Source organism: Chinchilla lanigera, unplaced genomic scaffold, assembly GCF_000276665.1.
Source record: "Chinchilla lanigera isolate Chin_1 unplaced genomic scaffold, ChiLan1.0 scaffold00173, whole genome shotgun sequence".
Classification (NCBI taxonomy): domain Eukaryota; kingdom Metazoa; phylum Chordata; class Mammalia; order Rodentia; family Chinchillidae; genus Chinchilla; species Chinchilla lanigera.
This window is the reverse complement of record NW_004955574.1, coordinates 361,946-378,673: the sequence shown is the minus strand read 5'-3', so window position 1 is coordinate 378,673 and position 16,728 is coordinate 361,946. Positions and strand designations below refer to the sequence as shown.

Here is a 16,728-nt window from a genome sequence, read left to right as displayed (position 1 = left end):
TCCTGCTTCAGCCTCCCGGAGGGCTGGGATTATATACTTGTGCCACCACACCCAGTGTATAGAACTTTCACCCTTCTTTTTTTTTTTTTTTTTACTGGGAATCAAACTCAGGATCTTGTACTTGCCAGGCAGGCGCTGTGCCACTGAGCTATGTCCCCAGCAGTACCTTCACTCTTAAACGCTAGACCAAGGTGTGTAGGACTTCCAGAGGCTTACCAGCCCCTCCTTTATAGATCAGGTTGGTTGGTTGGTTGGTTGGTTGGTTGGTTGTTTTGGTGGTGCTGAGGATGGCATCCAGGGTCTCGATCATGCTAGACCAGCACTCCAGCACTAAGCTGTATCCCTAGCGTGAACAGTTCTTTTATCCATTCTTCATGTTGGAGTTTCATGTGAACCAGTAAAAATAGGCTTCCTTTGCTTAAAAGAAAAAGTTGAAACCACTGGAGGATGATTTAATACCTTAACTTCTGAGGTGTGTTTGATTTTGTTTGAGACAGGGTCTTACTATGTAGTTCATGCTAAGACCTTAAAATTTCAAAGACATATGATCTGGTTTCTCTTTCCTCACTAGTTGCTGCAACCCATTATTACATGATTGTACACTGCCCAAGTCCCTGGGACGCAGGGGTGCACTGTGCTGACGTGGCCCACAGTAGGTCCCTTTGGATAAATGGGGGGCAGGGTCTATCCCATCCCCAGGACTCAAGGAAAACTTCTAAGAAGCAGCAGTCATTGAGTGGAGTCCTGATGGACAAGAGGGGGAAAGGTGTTCCAGGCAGAGAGAATGTGCAAAGGCCCTGAGGTGGGAGGGAGCAGGCCATGTGTTTTGTTTTGTTTTGTTTTTTAAACAAGGTCTCACTATATGGTTCAGGCTGGCCTTGCACTTACTATGTAGCCCAGGCTAGCTTCACACTCACAGTGATCCTCCTGCCTTAGGCTACCAAGTGCTGGGATTACAGGCATGGGCCTCCACACCCAGCCCTGAGCAGGCAATGTTTCAGAAGCAAAAAAAAAAAACACAGTGAGTTTGGTGCCCATAGAAGAAGGTAAGGAAGTAAAGCTTGAAAGGTGGGCAGGGACATATCACAGAGGGTCTTCTACTGAGAAGGCTCCAGAATTTCCCTGCTGGGAGCGCTTAGGGGCAACAGTATGGTTGGAAAGTAGATGTCAGGGATTTGCCTTGAGGCTGCATTAACAAAGTGCTTTAAGCCTGGCCAAGAAAACTGGCCTGTAAGAAAGAGAAGCAGAGCCCCATGAACACTGCTGACAGCTCTTCTAGGTCTTGGGGTCGATCCTGAGCTGTTGCTCCTCAGCCAGCAGCCACGGGGACCTTGAGCAGGGGTGGGGACAGCAGAACCAAGGTGGTCGGACTCTCACCCAGCGCTGCCCTCTCTTCCCGGCTGGTCCTTCCCTTCCGCAAGCCCTGTGACTCTTCGTCTCCTCTTGGGCAGAAGCAGAGCTCACTCTGTGCTGCTGATGGGGAGACTGTGACTTCTGCTCGCTGAGCACGCAGCTTGGTGCTGCTCGTGCCCAAGAGCCCGGAGTCTCCTGCACCCAGCCCTGCTCTGCCCGCGCCTCCCCGCTCCCAGCAGTCAGGCACGGTCACCTCCCTCAGGGACCACTGCAGTTGCCTCCTGTCTGAAAATCCAGCCTTCCGCACTTGCTTCTTAGTCTGCTCCCTTCATACACATCGCAGGAATATTCTGCAAACCTAAGTTAGGTCACCTCCATCCCACGACTCAGCCTCACTTGGGGTAAAAGCCAGAGAGAGATTCTAAGGCCTGCAAGCCTCAAACCCCCATTCCCCCAGCAGCAGCTCCTCTGCCCTCTGTCCTCCACTAACCTGTGTCTCACTCAGCTCCAGATAAAAGAGCCTTCCTGGCTTCCCCGGAACACTCCACATACCATCCAACCACAGGACCTTTGCACGTGCTCACCCTGCACATGGTCTGTCCCCTCCACAGCCTGGTTATAATGGCTCAGAGCATGGACTGTGGCCAGGGGTGGTGGTGCACACCTGTAATCCCAGCACTGAAGAGACTGAGGCAGGAGGAGGATTGCCATGAGTTCAGGGCCAGCTTGGGCTACATAGTGAAGTCAAGGCCAGCCTAAACTACATAGCAAGACTCTGTCTCAAAAAAAAAAAAAAAAAAAAAAAAATGGACTCTGGAAGCCAGACTGAGTTCAGATCTCAGCTCTGCCTGCTACTAGCTCTGTGTACTTAGGTGATTTCTTCATCTTTGTTTCCTAAGTTGTAGAATGGGTTTTTAAAGTATTCATTCATTCGTTTGTTCATTTAATGGCACTAAGGATCGAACCAAGGGTCTCTGCACTGAGCTGCTTACTCAGAACTTTTTTTAAAAAAATGTTTTGAGATAAGTCCTTGCTAAGTCACTAAATTGCCCAGGCAGGACTTGAACTCCAGACCCTCCTGCCTCAGCCTCCCAGAGTGCTGGGATGACAGGCATGTGCCAACATTCCCAGCTAGAAATAGCTTTTAAATAACATGTCATTCCCAGGGCCATTGTGAAAATTAAAAGGACTGGCATTTGTGAAATACCTGGGACAGAGTCCAGCGCGCATTAGGTGCCATAGAGGCGTGGGAGGAATAGTGTTAGGTTCTCCAGACCGGCTTCGCTGGGCCCCTATCTGACATCGAAGCTCTGCACCTCCCCTCCTTCTTTCCTGTCTTTTTATGTTCTTACTGCCATTTGACAAAAAATACAGTCTATCCCTCTAAAAGAGTGTGGTTGTACAAGCTCTCGGTTGAATCACTAAAATTCTTTTCATCTTATTTGCCCACAAAATTGGGGAGCTTTTAGTGTTTTCTTCTTGCTTGGTGTCAACCACGTAGCAGATGCTCGGGAGCTGTTTGTTGAATGAATGAATGAGTGACTGCACGACTGCACATCATCCTTTGTGTTCTCTCCCTGCTGTTTGCACGGTCTTTGCTCCTGTGCGTCAGTGAGGTGTGCTCTGGCCACTGGATGCCAGAGGACAGTGATTCCCAAAGGTGAAGCCCCCTCCCTGCCTGACTGCCCTCCACCTTGTCTGCCCCTGCAGAGGAAGGCGAATACTTCCTGAAGGTGCTCATCCCCAGCTACGCCGCAGGCTCCATCATCGGCAAAGGAGGCCAGACCATCGTGCAGCTGCAGAAGGAGACGGGAGCTACCATCAAGCTGTCCAAGTCCAAAGACTTCTACCCTGGTGAGTCACGCATGGCCCAGGTCTCTGTGCCTGGCCTCCCTCCCTTCCGCCCTCTCTCCCACCTGGGCCCTGGATGAAGGAGGAGGGCTGCCCCACGGACAGTGAGACTAGTGGGGGCCGCCCCTCCCCCTAAGGGGACAGAGCTGTCCCCAGCCTGGGGGGCCTGGCTTGAGCAGATGGGGGAGGGGGCAGGGCCAGACAATGGTCCTGCTGCATATTCATGGACTCATTTGCATGATGTGCTGGCAGATGTGTCCCTTCCCACACACCTGCCCCCTCGGGTCAGTCAGAGGAGCTAGGGTGGAGAGGGAGGCAGGTGTCAGCGTGTCCCTGGGGCACAGGGGCCAGCCATCCATGTTACACATACCCTCCACTCTTTCCCTTTGGGTTTCTGTCACCCCCCTCTTGCCCCTCTGCCTCGCTGGTTTTCTCTGTCTCCGGGCCATTCTTGACTTGTCTGCTCCTCCTCTCTCTGCCTTGCCCGGCACTGTCCCCGCCGCCTTCTACCCTCTCCGCCTCTCCCTGCCTCTTCCCAGCCCTCTCTGCTCCTGTCGCTCAGGATCTGGCTGGAGATCCCCAGCTCCCGTCCTCTGAGCCTCGGTTCTGTCCGTCCGTCCTCCTGTCTGCCCTCTCCTCCGCCACCCCCCTTCTGTCCTCCCTTCTCCCTGCTTCCTTTTCCCTCCACCTCTGTCTCACCTTTTTCTTTCTGTCCCTCTCTGAGCCCTTCGCTATCCTTTGGCTGCTGTAGCCGCGCTCCTGTGAGTCCTCCTCTGCCGCCATGCTGCACCTGCCTCTGCTCGCCCATCTCTCCCCCTGTCTCCCTCTTTCCCCAAGTCTCAGCGCCTCCTAGGTTGTTTTCCTCCTCCCTCCAAACCGAGCTCCCTCTCTGCCTCCCTGGATCTGTCTCTGACCTCCCAAGCATACATTTCTCAATGCCCCTCCACTGTCTCTAACCCCCTCCATAGCTTCCTCCCATGCCCACCGTCCGTCTGGGCTGTGACATCTAGGAATCCAGGGAAGTATTGCATCTTTAGTCCAGCAGTGGTTCTAGTTCATCTTTGTTTAGGTCAAGTTATTTAGGCTGAATTTGTTTAGGTTGAACACCAGAGATGTCGCAGGGTTGGGACACTGACTTTCTGTCTCTGTCTCTGTCTCTCTCTGTCTCTCTCTCTGCCCTTCCTCCCTCCCCTCCTCCCTCTCTCCCTCCCTCCCCTGCCATCTCACTAAGCAGCTTTGGCAAAGAGTTTAGAGAAAATTGCAGTGACCCAGGCACACACCGCCTCCTTTTCTCTTCCACCCTGGCCCAGTTTCCCCTGCACCACTGTAGCCCACAAGATGTGCATAAGACCTCTGCCTGGGACATTCATCTGAGGACACTAGGTTTCTTGACCCTCAGTCACATTCTGTGCCATAAGACACGTCATTCCCTCTGGGCTCAGTGACACACTCCACCGGCCAGGCCGCTGAGGAAACCAGAAGATAGGACAGTCCTTGGCTCTCCTCGACCAAACACTATTCAGATGAGCAGCGTGAGCCCACGTTTCTGCCCAGCCCCTGGACAAGCAGCCCGCCCCCACCCCACCCCTAACATGGAACTTCCAGGTCACACAGCGTGTGCCAGCTCCTGACTCGGAGATGTAGCACATAGTGCCCTACATCCTGCTCCTCTTCCTAGGACCTGCAGGAACCCAGGAAATGGAGACGCTGCTGCATGAGACAAAAAACATACTTCCCTCCGCTCCTGGCTGACACTCTTTCATTCATTCACTCATTCATTCATTCAGCGCACTTGCTCTGAGCAGCTCCTCTATGCCAACCCCAGGCAGGACGGGAGATGGGGACACTGCACTGATTGAAGCATCCCAGCCTCACCCTCTTTGATCTCACAGCCTAGTCTGGGAGACAGAGCCCACGCCATTGATGACCCAGAATAGTCAGGGCTGGAACAGGGAGGTCCGGGGGAGGTGGGGACCCAGACAGATCACAGGGAGCTTGGGGAGGCCAGGAATGGTGGCCTGGAGGAGGCCCGCGCAATGAGAGGGAAGGAGCTGTATGGAGAGCAGGGAAGGGCACCCAGGAGGAAATAACTGCGTATTCAGAGGCCAAGAAACAGGTGAGAAATGGTGGAGGGACCGAACATACAAGAGGTGTCCCTTTCTGGGTGTGGGTCCCAGAGCTCCAGATACAGTCCTTTTGGAGTCTTTCATCATAGACTCTTGCCCAGCTGGATCTCCCTAGTGATTTTTTTTTTTTTTTTTTTTTTTTTTTTTTTTTGTCTCTTTGAGACAGGGTCTCTTGCCGTGGATGTAGCTCAGTGGCACAAGCGCCTGCCTGGCAAGTGCAAGGTCCTGAGTGCAGTTCCTGGTACAAAAAAATAAAAATGAGACAGGGTCTCACTATGCAGTTCAGGCTGGCCTTGAGCTCACTTTGTAGCCCAGGCTGGTCTTGAACTTGAAACAATCCTCCTGCTCCTCCTGCCTCAGCCTCCCAGGTGCTGGGATTACAGGCATGCGCCACCACGCCTGGCTTCCCTAGTGATTCTAAAACACCTGATTTTGAGTATTTGTATGAAGCTCTGGTCCCAACTTCTAGGAGAGAAGCACACACACACAACACACACATACACACACAGGGCTGTCTGTCTTGTTAATTTTTATTGATTTATAACATGCTTGCACCAAAGTGCAAAACCTTAAGTGCCTACTTAGTAGATATATTAAACATACTCTTGCTTAATATCAAACTCATAAAAACAAAACTGCAGTCATTTATGCCCCTGGCACACACACACACACACACACACACATACACACACACAAAACTAATCACCCCAAATTTAGCACAGGATGGCATAATTGTTAAGAGCACAGGTTACAAGCCCCGATCGTTCTGTTCTGGCAAAGTGAACTTGGACAAAGCCCGAGCCCTCTCTGTGATTCAGTGTCCTTAGCAAGAGAATCAGGGAGGTGAATACTGCCCACCTCGTAGGCTACATGAACAAATATAAACGAAGAGCTCAGAATGGTGCCTGGTGCTTAGTGTTATGTAATCACCAGCTGTTATTATGAGGTACTTTTTCAGGGTTTAACTGGGCCCCGGTGCAAAACCCCTATGGACCCTGGGTTAAGAGCTACAAGAGGATAGGAGGTCACAGACCTCCTTCGTTGGAAGGAAGCCTTCAAAGATGGAGGGGGAACCTGGCCAATGGAGCCAGGTTCTCCCTGGGGCTTCCCCTTCCCCCTCCACGCCCCCCTGGTTCCCAGCTCGACCCACACCCTTTCCTATTTACACCCAGACGGAGGCAGCCTATGCACTGACTCACCCTTGGCTCAGACCAAGCCATTGTTCTGGGGTGGAGCGGACTAACATGAGGATGGTGCCCCGGAGAGGGTGGGCTCTGTCAACTACACAAGCGGCCCACCATGATACCCAGACACAGGGAAGGCTGGCACGCCAGACTGAGAGATGGCAAGCAAGGGATCAGGGTCGTAGCGCGGGCACGCTGCACTGAAGTGCTTGTGGGACAATGACACTCACCGCCAAATGTCCCAGACACACGGCCACGGGGCCTGGCATACTTTCAAGACTTTTTACAGACCCAAGGAGCTAAATGGCTCTTGCAAACAAAGTCACTCCCGGGAAGACAGACACACTCAGACATTACACATCAGACACGCCCAGGGTCACCTAGGCACTTGCATTCTCGCACAGGCCCGTCTTGGTTGGCCCTTCTTTGTCTTGCCCTAGTACATACACTCAGAAACACACATACATAAGCACACCTGCTGTCCAGACAGTCTCCCATCCTGACACCTGAGTCTGCCTGTCTCTGTGTGTGTCTCTCCTCCACCTACACCAGTCAGAGGGTCGTGTCTGCTTCCTGCACATACCACACCCCAGTCATCCCGAGAGCCTGGAACACCCCGCAGTGGGTGATGTCTCATAGGCACTCACACCGACAATAAACGATAGTCATCGCATGGCTTTGGTGCCACTTGGTGAGATTCTTTGTTTCTTTCTCTCAAACCCTCACACACTTAGCTCACTCTTACAAAGAGCACACATAACCTTGATCACCACAATGACACCAGTGTCTTGCCCACACCCCGGTGCCCACAAGCCCGTTACTAGAATCCCCGTGTCAGTGTAGTCCGTATCTATTGAAGTCCCCCTGCTCTGTCTTTCATACACAAAAACACAGATTATGGTTATCCAGCCAGCCTGATCCAAGGACACACAAGCGTACATGTATTCTGCAAACTCCAAGCAGCCTTGCAGGTACACGCACAGATCACGGTGGGGTCTCTTCCACACACATATATCCCAACAGCACCCAGCTTCTCTCTTGCTTGTGCCCCACTCCCAGCACATATAGAACTGTGGAGGATGCCCAGGTCAGAAATGCAGCCAGTATCTGGTGGAGATCCAGCAAAGGCAGCTTCCCCACCCTCCCTTCCCAGTCCTCCAGTCCCCACTCCAAGAGTTGCCTTTGACCCATCTTACTCTCCCCTGTCCACTCCCCTGCCCTCCCCCACCCCACAGCCCTCCATCTGGTGGGTCCAGGCCGGCGCTCAGACCTCTCTTCTCCCTCTCCCATCCCCCATCCCCCAGCCCTTCCCCATCCTCTCCAAAAGCCCAGAGGCCAGCGCTGCAGGCTTTCAGGGATTGCCATGGCAACAGGGCCTCGTCCCTCATCCCCCTGGGGGTGGGCTGAGGACCTGGCCAGCCAGACCGATAAGGGGGTTCCAGTTACTGTGGCAACCATTGCAGGCCTGAGCACTCTGCTTCTAGAAGGGGGGTGGTGGTGAATGAATGGTTGCCAAAGCAACCAAGGAGCCCGAAAGAACTGGGAAGAAGCAGCTGAGCCTCGTCTGCCCTGCCCAGGGCTACTGTGGGCATCGAAAGTGCAGTTAAGCATCATTCTTTCAACTCCCTCACCAGGGTACAGTGCAGATTATGAAACAGGGATTCCATTCATTCTCCAGCTACCCATCTTGGCTTGAGTACCCATGCCAGCGTGCCCAAACTGACCATGAGGCCTACAGCCACTCCCCAGACCTCAGTGTTCCCTTCCATTAAATGGGGCCTGTCTCTCAGGAATGTCCCCATTCCTGTCTGATGAGTGTGCCCTGTCTCTCCCTTGCTCAACAGGAACCACAGAGCGGGTATGCCTAGTACAGGGCACAGCAGAGGCCTTGAATGCTGTGCACAGCTTTATTGCCGAGAAGGTCCGAGAAATCCCTCAAGCGATGACCAAGCCTGAGGTGGTCAACATCCTTCAACCCCAAACCACGATGAACCCCGACAGAGCCAAGCAGGTCAGCTGGGGCAGACAGTGGGTTGCTGTAAAGCTGGTGAGGTTCAGGAGGGGACGTTCCTCCTGAATGCCTACACAGGGTTCAGTGGGACAATGTGATTAAGTTTATCAAATACATGCTAGTGGTTAACATTACCCTTAGGGAGTCTGCCCTCGTAGTCTAGAGAGTACTCCAGACCACTTGGAATGGGCTTGATTCAGAGGGAGTGAAGAATTTGGCTCAGACCCTCCCACTCATCCATCCTCTTGGCGATTTCCTAGATCTTCCTCTCCCTTCCACTTCATCCCATTGTCTCTCTGAGCAACCTGCCTCCCACTTCCTGTACTCACCGGAAGTGACTTCACTGATAGCCCAGCCACGCTTTGTCTTCCCTCCCCCATAATTACCATTATGGGGATAGAGATGGTGTTTCGTTAACGTTAGTGAGAAAGAGGGGGCGGGTCCTTACCCTACTCAACCCTCTCTAAGAAGGGATGGAAGGAGGAGGGCAGCGTTCCTCCGTTGCCTCAGCTACGGAGAAGTGGTTGGTGTAGGGGCACGGTAGAGAACGGACCAATCGCTTCCTAGGCCTCTCTGGTTGCCATGACGACGGCGCACATCGCACAGGTGGGCTCTAGGCAAAGTCCCAGGTTTGCAGACCCGACCCAGTAGGGGGCAAGGATAGAAAAAGGCGAGATGGCAGTCCTAGATTCCCCTTTTTTCTGCCCTCCTTATTCTCATGTACCTGCGCCGTGGATGCAGAGGAGGAGAAAAGCCCTGTGCTAGTGGTCAGGCCGCTTGCGAGGGTTCCTTAACGTCTGCCTTGAAGCGAAGATAAGAGAAAGGGCCTCGGGACAAGGAATCTGAGATTCTTGGGTCCTGGTGCTGGCGGGAGATGGAGGACACCATAAGCCTGAGTTTCCCCAAGCTTGTGGGGACATGGTGGCTGGAGAGCCCTCAAGGACCGCTGTGGTGGGTCCTTCGGTGGGTCGTTCCCCAAAAGAGACGGCGGCCTCTAGGCTTGGAGCGCGACCGCTGTCCTTGGTGCTGAAGTGGCTCTGCTTCTCGCGCCCCGCCAGGCCTATCCCAAATCCCTTCCCACCAGCGGCGCACAGTTCACAGGGAGGCGAGGGCACTGCCTCTTCCCTCTGCCTTGGTCGTGGCCACAAGGGACTCAGGGTTCATCGAGAATTTGTGGATGTTTCAGGGGAAATGGGGTCAGCACCATCTGTGCCTGAGCCTTCCACCTCCTCCCCCTAATCCACTGGAACTCCCATGCAATGGAGTCAAAAGGTTACAGAAGCTGGATTTATCCTCAGCCTTACTACTGCTGTGTGGTGTCCAAAGAATGAGACAGATAGTGGCGGAAGGCCCAGGCTCTGGAGTCAGATGTTGAACTGAAACCTACTCTGTTCTACCTGCGTGACCTTGAGCAAGTGACTTGATTTCTCCGTGCCTCATTTTTCTCATTTGTAAATGAGATTTGCAGGGCTTGGTGGTGCATGCCTGTAACCCCAGCACTCAGGAGGCTGAGGAAGGAGGATCGATGTGAATTTAAGGCCAGCCTGGGCTACAAAGTGAGTTCAAGGCCAGTCTGAACTGAATAGTAAAACCCTGTTTCAAAAAAGACCAAAAAAAGCAAAGAAAAATAAATGAGATTTATGGGCCAGGTGGGATGGCGTACACCTGTAATCCTAACACTGTGGAAGGCTGAGGTGGGAGGATCACCAGTTCCAGCCCAGCCTGGGCAATTTAGTGAGAACCTATCTCAAAATAAAAGTTAAAAAGAGCTGAGGGGGCGGGGGATACAACTCAGTGGTGCAAACACCTGCTTGGCAAGCACAAGGTCCTGAGTTTGATTCTCAGTACCAAAAAAGGTGGAGGGGTGGCTGAGGATGTAATTCAGACGGAGGACTCTGGGTTTGATTCCCATTATTGAGAGAGACTGAAGAGTGGCGATTAATGTTCATTGGTGTTTGAAAAGTACTTGACATATATGTATAACGCAGAGAAAGTTCTTCCCAAAATGTTAGCTGTTACAGGACTTTTGAGTCAGGAGATCCTTCTACTCCTTTGCACCTGCTGTGTTACTCAGGGCTTCCTTCCTTTCCACAGGCCCCAATTTCTCTTTATAGTGTAGCAGCTGGATAAAATCAGGGGTTATAAATTGAAATGCTTCTGAGATTCAGAAGGAAACATGAAGGGCTAAGGGCTGTGGCTCTCTGAAGAGGGTATTCTGTCCCTAAAGGGGGCAGTCACTACTCAACTCAGTGCAGCTCTGGCTGTTCAGTAACGTGGACCGTTTCCACATCTTTCAGATTTTTAAATAGAAGCCACAAATCTTTGAAGTCAGCTAACTTTAAAAGCTTAGCTCAGTTTTTAAAATACCATGAAAGTCAAAGAAAATATACCTATAAGGTACCTGTGGCCTAAGGGCCACCTGTTTACTATCTCTGGGCTGAACCAGTAGTTCTCAGCCCTAGTTGGTTTCTTTTTTTTCTTTTTTCTTTTTGAGATAGGGTCCCACTATGCAGTTCAAGCTGGCCTTGAGCTCACTTTGTAGCCCAGGCTGGTCTCAAACTCGCAAAGATCCTTCTGCCTCAGCCTCCCGGAGTGCTGGGATTACAGGCGTGCGCCACCACGCCTGGCTCCTAGTTGGTATGTGAGTCATCTGAATAACTTAACGTTCAGATTCCTGGGCCCTCACCCGGAAGCACTGAATGAGAACTTCTGGGGCTAAGGCCTGGGAATCTCAGTATGAATTCTGATCTGGCTTCAGATCATAACTCTACTACTATACCTTGCATGAGTTACTTAACCTTTTGGTACCTCCATTTCCCAATCTAGAAAATGTGATAGTAGTGTGTATCGTGAACGTTTGTTGTGAACACTAAGTAAGTTACTATACAAAACTTTTTAGAAAAGTTCCTCCCAAGTGGTAAGCTCTGTGTTTGCTGCTTCTACTGCTGCTTTTAGTACAACTTGAAAATTTCCATGGGGTTCAAATCACTGGGGCAGATAGTCCCTGAGTTCCTCCTGCCTCTAAAATTCCTACAGTTCCATGAGTCTATGACCCCAAGATTCTAGGCCTATATTACTTTTCTGAGGCTCTGCTATCCTAACACTTTTGGACTGCAGGGTTCTGTGGGTCATGGATGTCTCTAAGATGCTGTATGCTACAACTTGGGGTCATCATCACGGCCGCTGCCACTTTCCTAGGACTTTCCATGTGCCAGCCACTGAGCAGGCACGTTATAGTTACTGAATCTTGCCACGGTAGCTGTAGTTATGCTACTTTTGGGCATAGGAAACTGAGGTACAGAGAGGTGAAAGCAGTTGCCTAAGACCCCACAGTAGAAGTGAACCTTGTTGTGTTGAGAAAATAGCCATCCAGCTGCCATAACTAACACTGACTGGATGATTCCCATGGAGCAGGCCACCCGTATCTCACTGAGTACCTGCCAAAACTGTATGCATCAGGAATGATGCACCCATTTTACAGGTGTGGAGTAAGCAGCTCTGAGAAGTAATGGGTCTTCCCTAAGCCATGCACATAAAACATATCTATACTCATAAGATCTTTTTTTTTTTTTTTTTTGTCTTTTTGAGACAGGGTCTCACTATGCAGTTCAGGCTGGCCTTGAGCTCACTTTGTAGCCCAGGCTGGCCTGAAACTCACAGTGATCCTCCTGCCTCATCCTCCTGAGTGCTGGGATTATAGGTGTGCACCACCACACCTGGCTGAAGATTTTTAAATTAATTTTAACCAATATATAAAACTTGAAAATTGTACATATTACCGGGGGTACCATGTGATAATTTGGTACATATACACATTGTACAATATTTACATAAGGTCAAACATACCTATCTCCTCAAATATTTGTCCTTTATTTATGGTGAAAACATGCAAAATCTTTTCTTCTAATTTTTGTTGCTTTTTTGCAGTGCCAGGGAAGGAACCAGGGTCTAGTACATGCTATGCAAGTGTTCTACCACTGACCCTAGACCTTTTCATTCTTTATTTTAAGTCAGGGTCTCTCTAAGTTGTACAGGCTGGCCTTGAATTTGAGATCCTCCTGCCTCAGCCTCCAACTAGCTGGCATTACAGGCATGCTCTGTGGAGCCCAGCTCTTCTAGCTTTGTGAAATATATGCACATAATTGTTATGTACCCATAATTTTTTAACATTTTATTAAGATATACTGTAATCCAGATACACATTATTCACTAACTTGAAGTATACAGTTCAATGGCTTTTATTATATTCAGAGTTTTGTATCCATTAGCACATTAATTTTAAAACATTTTCATCATCTCCAAAAGAAAGCTTGATCTCCTTAGCTGTCACCCCTCTGCTCTCCCCCCACCTAATCCCTTTCCATGCCTAAGCCACTACTAATCTATTTTTTGTACCTATAATTTGCTTATTCTAGGCATTCACAAAAAAAGAGTCATAGAATATATAGAACCATCAACACCATCTAGTTTGAGTATTTCTGTTGTCACCAAAGGAAACTGCATTCCTATTAGCAGTCCCCCTGTCTTGGTTACTTTTCTCTCATTGCTGGGACAAAATACCCAACACCCAAAGTTAAGGAAGGAAAGGTTTACTTAGCTCACAGTTTGTAGAGGCTTCAGTCTATACTCGGCTGGCTCCAAGGCAGAGAGGCACATGGCAGAGGGCAACAGTTCATGGCAGCAGAACACAGCAAAAGCAACAAGAGCAAAAAAGGGAGGAGTGGCAGCAGCAAGCCTCTTTCCCTCCCTTACATTGTATGCAGGCTACCTGCCCTGCTACACCCAGTGCAGGGTAGGTGTAGCATTCACACCCATAATCCCACTAGACCATGAGTCAATCAAAAACTCAAAAAGCCCACCCCGTGACTGCATGAGGCTTTGGAGAGACATCTAGACACAAACCATAACACACCCCAACCTTCCTGTCCCATCCTCTGGCAGCCACTAATCTACTTTTTGTCTCTGTGGATTTATATATTGTGGACATTCATGTAAATGGAATATGTGGCCTTTTGTAACTGGCCTCTTTCACTTAGCATAATCTTTTCTAGGTTTATTTATGTTGTAGCATGTATATATCAGCACCTTGTTCATTTAAACTTACTGCCAAACATATATTCCATGGTATGGATATGACACATATTTTATTTATCCCACAAGACATTTAAAATATAGGAGAAATAAAAGGAAGGTGACGTTTTAAAATAAGATGCATTTTAATATGTAAATATTCAACTGGGCTCACAGTAGAAGAAATAATTTTTTACAAACACCAAGTGAGCTGGGCATAGTGTCGCATGCCTGTAATCCCAGCACTCAGGAGGCTGAGGCAGGAGGACTGCCTCAAGTTTGAGGCTGGCCTCAGCTACATAGTTGAAGGCCAGCCTACTCTACATAGCAAGACCCTGATTCAAAAAAAAAAGTGATTTGGCATATAGTACTGGGGACTTAAAACAAGTGACATTTCTACTGATATCAAAGTTCTCTAAAATGATAGACCACTCTTGGTAAAGTTCAGAACAAAATAAAGTACAGTCTTTCTCTGATTTACTGGTGGTTGTGTTCCTGCAAATCTAAGTAGCTCTTTAAAGCATGCAAAACAAACAGACTTCACTCTCACACATATCATAGGATTCAGTCCTGGACTCGAGAGATCTGTAAACAGGCTGTAGCATATATGTCCAGTGGGACATTCGAAAGTATCACATAGGACCTGGGATAGTTCTGCCTTGCGAGGAAATGACTTTTAGTTGTGAGGTGCAAACACACTTGTACCTAGGGCCTGCATGGTGGTGCACACCTGTAGTCTCAGCTCTTGGGAGGCAGAGGCAGGAGGATCACTATGAGTTTGAGGCCAGCCAGGACTACATAGTGAGTTTAAATCCTGCCTAAACTACAAACCAAGACCCTGTCTCAAAACAAAACAAAACAAAACACAAATAAACAAAAAAAAACCCCTCTGTGGCCTTGCATGCTGAAATCCACACTGCTCCCAGACCTTGTCAACAACCAAAACCAAAACCACACGCACGTGCACATGCACGCACACGCACACACACACACACACGCACACATTTCCGCAGTCCTTCCCTGTCTGCCTTGAGGGTAGAAAAGAGAGGCAGAGATGTGAGCTTCAGAGGATGATGGGGAGTAAAGAATCCACGGGTCTAAAAGGACCTGAGGAGGATTTCTGAGGAGAAATTTATGTATAGAAATTCTCCTGGAGGGGGCTGGGAGTGTGGCTCCGTGACAGAACACTTGGCTGGCATGCCCTAGGCCTTGGCTTCCATCCCCAGCACAAAGAGAAAGGAGGAAAGGACAAGAGAAAGGAAAGAAAAAAGAAAAGCTCTTGGAGGTGTGAAAGAGAATTCTCGGTTTTAAAATGTCCCCACTAAAACTAAGATTGACCAGATTTGTAGCTGCATGGACACGGGCAGTGGAAGCATGGGGCGTTCCGCAGCTGAGAAGGGGCCACTAACTTTAAGACGAGGCCTCTTTCCCTCTCTGCCTTCTCAGACCTAAAGCTTTTTCTTATCTTCATTTTTTGGATAAGACAACTGAGCTAGTGTGCTAGGCTGCCGTAATAAAAGTGCCGCTGACTGGGTGGCTTAAATAACAGACATTTATTTTTCTAACAACTTGAGAGCCCCAAATCCGAGGCCAGTGTGACAGCAGGACCGGTTTCTTCTGCAGCTTCTCTTTGGCTTGTGGGTGACCGTCTTCTCCTTGCCTCTTCACATTGTCTCTCCTTTCTGTGTGTTTGTGTTTGTGTCCAAGTCCTCTAAGAAGAACACCAGTCTTAGTGAATGAGGGCCCACGCTGACGACCTCATTTTAACTTAATTACCTCTTTAAAGACCCTGTCTCTAAGCCCGGGCACATTGTGAAGTACAAGGGGTCAGGATTTTGACAGAAGAATGTGAGGGGCACACAGTTCAGCCCCGAACAACAAGGAGGTTAAGCGAGGAGACCGTGTCGTAGCGTGAGGAGTGCAGTGGATCAGAGGCCAGGGCGAGGGACTGCAGCTCCTTTCCCATCTGGGGGACCTCAGGGCAAGTCCCTTCATTTCTTAATTCTCAAGTGGCTCGCCTATAAAGTGGGACTTAAAGCCTTGCCCAGCGCTGGGAGTCAGGAGTACCCAAAAAGCAGGCATGGTGGTGCCTGTGAACTCAGCTACTCAGGAGACTGAGGCAGATGGATCGTTTAAGTTTAAGGCCAACCTGGGCAACTTAGTGAGATCCTCTCTCAAAATAAAAAAAAAAAAAAAGTGCTGGGGTGTAGTCCAGTGGTAGAGCACCCCTGGGCTCAATCTCCAATAGAGTAAGTGAATGAAAGTATGGAGATGTAGCTTGGCACTTCCTGGGTTCAGTCCCCAGTACTGGACAAAACTAAACAAAGCATTCCCCATGACAGAAGGTGCGGGCACCAACACAGTCTAGAGAAGGAGCCCCTATGGGGGCAGCCATTAAGCTGGACCCAGGGGAAGTACCTGGGGTCCCCCAATAGGGCTACTGAAGGCCGTGGAATGCCAGTTATTCATTTACCAACCATGGGGGAAATACTTGAACATCTTTTTTCTTTCCATATCGTGGATGGAACCCGGGGCTGCCATTTATTTGTTTATTGTGGTACTGAAGATGACTGGTGGGCTCTCTACCAGAGCTAGATCCCCAGCCCTTTCTGTTGTGAGACAGGATCTCTCTATGTTGCTCAGGCTGGCCTGGAACTGGAGATCCTGCTGCTGCAGCCCTGCCCATCCCCCCAGCAGCTGGAATTACAAGCTTGTCCCACCGCTCTTAGCTCAGCATTCTCCACAAGCAGGACCACGCTGGTGCCTATCAGGGGGGCTAGGATTGCCTCGAGACTGCTCAGTGTCCGTTTCTCCTCCCCCAGGCCAAGCTGATCGTCCCCAACAGCACGGCGGGCCTGATCATCGGCAAAGGCGGAGCCACGGTGAAAGCCGTGATGGAACAATCGGGTGCCTGGGTGCAGCTGTCGCAGAAGCCCGAGGGCATCAACCTACAGGAGCGCGTGGTGACGGTCAGCGGCGAGCCCGAGCAGGTGCACAAGGCCGTGAGCGCCATCGTGCAGAAGGTACAGGAAGACCCCCAGAGCAGCAGCTGCCTCAACATCAGCTACGCCAACGTGGCCGGGCCCGTGGCCAACTCTAACCCCACCGGCTCGCCCTACGCCAGCCCCGCGGA

General features: G+C 50.3%; 1 protein-coding gene across 1 annotated transcript in view; it reads left to right on the top strand.

Moving 5' to 3' along the window:
- LOC102016649 (RNA-binding protein Nova-2) overlaps positions 1-16,728 on the top strand; it is a gene marked incomplete at both ends in the record, with an annotated part of 24,107 nt that extends 7,379 nt beyond the window's left edge. The window contains 3 exon segments of the mRNA XM_013509571.1: positions 3,064-3,207; positions 8,359-8,525; positions 16,418-16,728. Of these exon segments, the coding sequence (XP_013365025.1) occupies positions 3,064-3,207; positions 8,359-8,525; positions 16,418-16,728 (622 nt within the window).